This window comes from Bidens hawaiensis, unplaced genomic scaffold, assembly GCF_021521415.1.
Source record: "Bidens hawaiensis isolate Kalapana, Puna unplaced genomic scaffold, B.hawaiensis_p1.1 tig00038681_1, whole genome shotgun sequence".
NCBI lineage: Eukaryota > Viridiplantae > Streptophyta > Magnoliopsida > Asterales > Asteraceae > Bidens > Bidens hawaiensis.
In genome coordinates, this window is record NW_027496806.1 from 28,183 (window position 1) to 36,122 (window position 7,940).

Genomic DNA, 7,940 nt, shown 5'->3' on the forward strand with positions numbered 1-7,940 from the left:
CGTTAACTCAATGTGCTAGAACTAGTTATTTAAGCTAGAAAAGTAACATTTGGAAGTTGAGGGACTAAAGTGTAACATGTTATTATAAATAATAACATAAACCTAAAACCCTAACACCTTTCTCTCCTCCCACACCGATCGGCCCTCCCTCTCACCCCCCTTGGCAGCCGTCGGCCATCACACACACACATACAAGCAATTTTTCAAGCTTTTGATTGAAGATTAAGGTGCTAGGAAGGTATAAACGACTATCCCTTGCATCCTTTATACTTAATTTCGATTTTTAATGGATTAATTAAAAACCCTAGGGCCGATTTTTGTATATAAGTTGTGTTCATATGTCTTGTATGATTGGATGATGTATTGATGATGATTTGATAACTAGAATGGATATTATTACATGTTAATTGTTGTGTCTTTGATTTTGAGATCAAATAAAACCCTAACCATGTATGTATGGTGTAATTGATATGCATGGATGGTGGTTATGGTGTCTAGAGTGTTATATGAACGGATTATGGTCCGTAGATAGTTAATATGTTGAGTTTTGTTACAAACAGTTTCTGGACAGATTGTGTTGTTGATGTTCAATTGTTGAGTTTTTGATACTACAGTAAACTAGGTTGTGTCTTTGATTTTGAGATTATTGATACTACAGTAAACTAGGTTGAGTCTAGTTTCTAAAAAATATAAATTTGCAATTTTTAGACGTGTAAAAGTTAACCTTTATGATTTTACAAAAACGTTGTGCAAAGCTGAGTTGTTAGACCTGCTGTTTGGTTGTTTTGTAAATGTTATATCTCATGAACTACAAGACAAATTGGGTTGGTTCCACTTCTGGAAGTTGACTTGTTGAGTTAGGAACCTAACCCAAGTGGTCTTGCATTTTTTGGAATTTTCATTTAACGGGAATTTCAAATAAAATTCTGTTGCGCATGAATTTAACTGTTATGAGCTTGCTGCAATGTTTTGATCATTATGAGAAATCTATGTGGAATAAAAATAAAATAAAACATGTTCTGGAAACCTAACACATATATGCTTTTGTGATGATTTTTGGTAAATTAATTGAGATGCTATGATCGGTGTAATAGTACAATCTTTCAAGTAGAATTTCTGTCTCGGTGAAACTAGCTGCTGAATTTTGTGAAAATGCATGAAACATGATACTTGCTATATAATTGTTATGTTTTGACCAAATTGCCCCTGTGGGGAATACTTGCTAAATAGTTGTCGTGTTTTGACCAAATTGCCCTTGGGGGAATTATTGCTAGTTATGTACATTATTAATACATGACACGTAAATAATTGTTCACACATGTATTGTATCACGAATGTACTTGTTAAAGTCACACACGATTCACAAACGAAACACGAAACACATTGTGTGCATAGGTATTATGTGCCGAGTCTAGAGACTCGATAATAGTTCCGACACTTAGAAAAATCTATTTGTTGTTTTAAAACGCTAGAGAGAGTTTTTCTGTGACGCGCATCCTTTGGTGATTTATTTTGGGAATTCTTCGCAAACAGTGAGTTTCACTTACCCCTTTAAACTGTTTTCAAACGCTTTTCACTTGGGGGAGATAACATACTCCGAAAACGCATTTAAGATTTTGTTAATATAAATTATATATCACTTGTAAAGACTAAGTGGCAAACGCAATAACTAAAGTCCTTCATTCACATCGAACCGTTTAGTATTGGATAATAGCGAGTCATTGTTGAGTAGTACTACTGGGTTTGACAAACCCCACCCAACGCTAAACTCGACTGGAGGTCGAGTGGGTGTAATCTTGGCTAAACACATACCATGGTCGGGATAGACCTGGTGGCAAGGCAAATGATAAACAGTCAGCTTCGGTGTCGAACACTTCATAATACTTGTTTTATAGGCTAGCTACCTATAGATATATAATTGACATTACACTATCTGGTAACGCAAAACGCTGAACGCAAAACGCTGAACGCAAAACTCTAAACGCAAAACGCTGAACGCAAACGCTAAACGCTTTATTTTATATAAACTTGTGAACTCACCAACCTCGTGTTGACACTTTTAGTATGTTATTCTCAGGTAGCCGAGGCGGGCGTGCGGTATAGGATCATGCATTGTTTGAAACGCTTTTGTTTATGCAACCTGATTTTTAAACTGTTATTATGGGGTTTTGAGTTGTCCTGCGTGACGCAACTTTTATCTTTTGGTTTTTACGCTTCCGAACTTATTTTCATTTAAACGTTTTTATGGTTTGATTATAACTAATGATTCCGATCCTGTTAGTTCACACCCTCTGACGGTAAAACTTCGTTAGTGGATTTGAGGGTGTGACAGATTCTCTCTCAACCAAGTGCAGCAATTTTAGGGGATTCTTGGAGGCTTCCACCAACACAAGATTCATCATTCCATCCTTCAATCCTTGCTTGATCTTAGTTTTCATTCCTTTGTTCTTGAACTACGTGGAATTGGCTCCTTTTATATTTTATAGAAACATCCAAACGATTTACAATGAAGTGGCAGGTAAGCGAACAACATGTTTTGTAAGCTTATTTCTAGTTTGATTGTAGTTGTATTAAGCCTTATGGGCTAATTACTTTTGCTATCTAGACAATGTTGAAGCTCTTGCTAATGTGATATATTATCTATGCATGATTTTGGTAAAGTGATGTTCTTTTAAGAATATGGTTGAGTTTATAAGTTGATATTGATGGTGTTCATGCTTGTTATAGTTACTTAACCTTGTTAGTTTTGCAAATGTTTAGGCATTCATGTTGGAAAACTATGTTCTAGATGTTTGTTTGTAAACTTTTAATGCTCATGAAATCTTTGTTTACATTACTAAGTTAGGAATGACTAGTAAAAATTAACTTGGTTATATAATTATTGATGAGTATGAAACCCTACACTTAATATTGGAAAATTGATGAGTGTTGTTATGATTCTTGACTTGGTGATGACTTGCTAGTTAAAGTTTCATAAGTTTATATTAATTTCATGAATTTGGCTTCTTTAGTGTAATCTTAGGTGTTAAGAATGTTTTTCATACTAGCTTTCCTTTGATTATGAGACTTTGATGTTTTGACAAACAAGTTAATCTATATTTATCTCTTGATTGAAAACCCATAATGATGATTATTTGTTAGTATTATGTTGCTTTATTGAAATCTAGTATTTATGTTTAGATTCATGATGTTATTCCATATCATTGTTATTTTGTCATGTTTGTAGAGTGGACTCTTGTCTAGGTAGTTTGTTGGATTGATTGTTTTTTCTTGTATTTTTACTTGCTTTGTTTTCATTGTATGCTAGTTTAATTAGTTAAACATCTAAATCAAGATTTATTTGTTCGGTTGGTCTTTTACAAAGATTTAGTACTAGAAAGTTGTCGTGTCCATGGATTGATACTCGGTTCTTACCAACACTTTATTATAAACGATAGGTACACTTGCCTTTCGTGTGTGGTTCAGTTGTAGGTGAAAACCTATTTTAAAACCCGATTTGTGTGGAACTTTTACTTAAATTTTTATATATATTCACACACGTCAAGTTTTTGGCGCCGTTTCTGGGGACACGGTGATTTTTAAAGAACGATCTGAGTCTTTGATTAGCTTTGTTTATATTTTTTATCTAGGTTATTTTATTTTATTTTATTTTTATTCATCTTATATTTATTTTAGTGTAGTTTCTAGTTAGTTTCCGTGTCTTTGTTCGTTTTCCATTCCGCGTTCTTCCGGGTGATGAATGTCCACCACGCTCGATCCTGAGCTTGTTTCACCTCTTTCAGAGCCCAAGCGACATCTTCGAGAAGGTTTGAGGAGGAGAGTACGCGAGGTCGCCGAGGTCATTGAAAACGAGGAAGTGGAGGATACCGACACCCCCGAGGTAGAAGAAGAAGAGATGGCGGACCCGAACGATCAAGGTCACATGGAAGACTTTGCCACACCATCGCTTGAAGGTTATGGCAGCAGTGTCACACAACCCGAGATTGCAGTGAGTTTCGAGATCAAGTCGAGCATCATTCATATGGTTGAAAATTCTGTTTCTTTTCATGGTCTCCAGAACGAGGACCCTCATGCTCACGTTTCACATTTCCTTCAATTATCTGTGACATTCAAAATCAATAATTGTTCTGATGATGCCGTGAGACTTAGACTTTTTCCATTCTCACTTCGCGGGTATGCTCTAGAGTGGTTATAGGCACTCCCTTCCGGTTCTATCACCACTTGGAATCAATTAGTTGAGCAGTTTCTTTTTCAATATTTCCCACCCGATAAAACTGTTAAATTCTGAGCAAACATCACTGGTTTTTGTGTCGATGATGATGAGTCACTTCATGCCGCATGGGAGATGTTTAAGGGCTTATTGAGAAGATGCCCTCATCACGGTTTGAGTCGTGGGCTTCAATGTCGTACATTCTTTGACGCTTTATCCGGGGCACAAAAGCAGGCCGTCGATCTGGTTGCGGGAGGAGATTTCGGTAGGTGTACCCCAAATGAGGCGCTTGATATCTTGGAGAAAGCCGCTAAGAAGAGTTTCGCGTATAATCCGCCTCGTTGTATTCCTTCCTCTAAGGGTGTTCATCACGTTGATTCAAACACCCTTGTCTCCGCCCAGTTAGAAGCTCTTGCTAAAAGATTTGCACAAATGCAATCCAATCTTGTCAAATCTAGTTCTCGTTTTGGTATGTGTGACGGAAAACACCAGACAAGTCAATGCCAGCAGGCCATGGTGGTGGAGGATGTTGACTTTGTGGGCCGCCAAAACAATGCCTACGGCAACACCTACAACCCGGGATGGGGAAACCACCCCAATTTCAGCTGGAAAGATGGTGGTAGCAATCAAAATCAAATGTCACTGGGTTTTGACAGAAAGCCAAATTATCAAAGCCAAACCCAAAATCAATCTTACCAGCAAAAGCCTTAATTTTAGGGTTACAGCAGTGGTAATCAGTCAGGTGGGGGGACTAGCGTTGAAAGCCTTTTGTCCCAACTTTTGGCTAAGACCGAGACCTCAAACAAATTGGCTGAGCAAAGGAACCTGAAAATTGATGAGACGCTCCAGAGGAACGATCTTGAGTTGAGGAATCAGAAAGCATCCATGCAAACCATCGAAAATCAAGTTGGACAGATTGCTCAACTCCTCTCTGAGAGACAGCAGGGTAGCCTTCCTAGTAATACCGAAAGGAATCCAAATGCTGAAGCTAAGGCTATTACCCTGAGGAGTGGTAGGACTACCATTCCTGTTGACGCATCGGTTTCCACACCAAAACCGATTGCTTATGAGATCGAGACTGAGACTCCTGGTGAGGTGCACTCGAGGCTAGATCCAACAAGTACCGCACAACCCAGTGAGCCAGTCAGGACTTATGTTCCTCCCATTCCATACCCAGGCCGTTTGAAGAAGCAAAAGATGGAAGAGCAGTATGGGAAATTCTTAGAGCTTTTTAAGCAGTTACACATTAATCTTCCTTTCCTTGATGCCTTGAAAGAAATGCCGAAGTATGCTAAGTTCTTGAAAGTGGTCCTCTCGAATAAGAAGAAGTTGGAGAAGCTTTCTTGTGTTACTTTGAATGGGGAGTGTTCCGCGGTCCTTCATAATAAACTGCCCAAAAAAATGACCGATCCGGGCAGTTTCACCATTCCTTGTTTGATCGGTAGTTTGTCGGTTAGTAATGCTTTAGCCGACCTAGGTACTAGTATAAACTTGATGCCCTATTCCGTTTTTCCAAACTAGACCTGGGTGAGCCTAAGCCTACTCGCATGAGCATCCAGCTTGCTGACCATTCTGTGAAATACCCTCGCGGTATAGTTGAGAATATGCTTGTGAAAATCAAAAAATTTCGTGTTTCCTGTCGATTTTGTGATCTTAGACATGGATGAGGATAAAAATGTACCACTTATCCTAGGTCGTCCTTTCCTAGCTACTGCTAGAGCTCTCATTGATGTCTGCACCGGCAGACTTACTCTTAGAGTTGGAGACGAGGAGGTGACCTTTGATATTGGGAAATCCATGCGACACCCACAGGATCATGATGGCATACTTTACATTGATACCATTGATTCTTGTGTGTGTGAACATCTTCAGGACATGTGTGAGGAGATTTCTCTTGATACTCAGTTGATTAGTGGAGTTGGTTCTGACCTTGTCATTGAGCCTCTACTTAAGGAGTTGGTTTATGGTGTAGACCACGAGCCTCCTGAGTGTTTGGAGAAAATTGAGGATGTTGATCGCGTTGCTGAGCCTAAGACAAAACCTTCTGTTGAGGACCCACCATCCATTGATCTTAAGGAACTTCCGTCCCATTTGGAGTATGCCTTTTTGGAGGATGGGTCCCGCTTGCCTGTTATCATTTCTTCGAGTCTGTCGAGTGAGGAGAAGGTTAAATTGCTTACGGTTCTCAAAAGGCACAAGCATGCGATTGCTTGGAAGATCATGGATATAAAATGGATTAATCCATCCTTTTGTACCCATAAGATCTTGATGGAGGAGGAGTACAAACCTGTGGTGCAGCATCAAAGGCGTCTCAACCCTAATATGCAAGACGTTGTGAAGAAAGAGGTCATCAAGCTACTCGATGCTGGATTGATTTATCCGATCTCTGATTCCCCATGGGTGAGCCCTGTGCAGGTTGTCCCAAAAAAGGGTGGTATGACGGTTGTGATGAATGAGAAAAACGAGTTAATTCCTACTCGTACCATCACGGGATGGAGAGTTTGCATTGAGTATCGCAAAATCAATGGCGCCACGAGAAAGGATCATTTTCCCTCCCTTTTGTTGATCAGATGTTAGAACGACTATCGGGAAAAATGTTCTATTGTTTTCTAGACGGCTTCTCGGGATATTTTCAGATTCCCATCTCTCCTGAGGATCAGGAGAAGACGACATTCACATGCCCCTATGGCACATTCGCCTACCGGCAGATGACCTTTGGATTGTGTAATGCCCCAGCCACGTTTCAGAGATGTATGGTGGCGATATTTCATGATATGATCGAGGACTCCATGGAGGTTTTCATGGATGACTTTTCTGTTTTTGGGAGTTCTTTTGATCATTGTTTAAGCAAATTGGAGAAAATGTTGGCCAGGTGTGAAGAGGCCAACCTTGCTCTTAATTGGGAGAAATGCCACTTCATGGTGAAGGAGGGCATTGTGTTAGGGCATAAGATTTCACAGGCGGGGCTTGAGGTTGATCGAGCCAAAATTGATACCATTTCTAAACTTCCTCCACCGAATTCGGTGAAGTCTATTAGGAGTTTTCTTGGTCACACGGGTTTTTATCGGCGATTCACGATTCATAAAGGACTTTTCCCAAATCGCCCGCCCGATGACTAAGCTCCTCGAGAAGGATGCCCCGTTCATTTTCTCCTCCGAGTGCCTTCGTGCATTTGAGTTGTTGAAAGAGAAATTGGTGAACGCTCCTATCATGGTAGCCCCCGACTGGACTCTTCCTTTTGAGTTGATGTGTGATGCTAGTGATTTTGCAGTTGGGGCGGTTTTAGGTCAAAGACGGGATAAACATTTTCACCCGATTTACTATGCGAGCAGGATTCTGAATGACGCGCAAGAGCATTACACGAATACCGAGAAAGAGCTCCTTGCGGTCGTCTTTGCATTTGATAAATTTCGGTCATATCTTGTCCTTTCTAAGACCATCGTGTTCACGGATCATGCAGCACTTCGTTTTCTTTACAGTAAACAAGATGCGAAGCCGAGACTCATTCGTTGAATTTTATTGCTGCAGGAGTTTGACATTGAGATTCGTGACAAAAAGGGCGCTAAGAATGTCGCGGGCGATCATCTCTCTCGTCTTGAGTGCTCACCTTCATCGGAACAAGTGGGCATCCACATAAATCACAATTTCCCCCATGAGTTTCTCATGCATGTCGAGACGATAGATGAAGATTACCCTTGGTTCGCGGACATCGCGAATTTTCTCGCGAGTG

General features: G+C 40.0%; 2 protein-coding genes and 1 non-coding gene across 3 annotated transcripts; 2 read left to right on the forward strand and 1 right to left on the reverse strand.

Moving 5' to 3' along the window:
- Positions 1 to 4,279: 4,279 nt before the first annotated feature.
- LOC143590601 (small nucleolar RNA R71) lies at positions 4,280 to 4,386 on the reverse strand. Its single transcript, XR_013145499.1, has one exon. It is a non-coding gene; the product is annotated as a small nucleolar RNA R71 (small nucleolar RNA).
- A 709-nt stretch (positions 4,387 to 5,095) lies between these two features.
- LOC143590598 (uncharacterized) lies at positions 5,096 to 5,731 on the forward strand. The gene has a single exon (XM_077071032.1). It carries the CDS (start codon positions 5,096 to 5,098, stop codon positions 5,729 to 5,731), a length of 636 nt encoding a protein of 211 aa, XP_076927147.1.
- Positions 5,732 to 5,869: 138 nt separating this feature from the next.
- On the forward strand, positions 5,870 to 7,329 carry LOC143590599 (uncharacterized). The gene is made up of 2 exons (XM_077071033.1): positions 5,870 to 6,720; positions 7,083 to 7,329. The coding sequence occupies exons 1-2, from the start codon at positions 5,870 to 5,872 to the stop codon at positions 7,327 to 7,329; spliced, it is 1,098 nt and encodes a 365-aa protein (XP_076927148.1).
- The last annotated feature ends 611 nt before the right edge of the window (positions 7,330 to 7,940 follow it).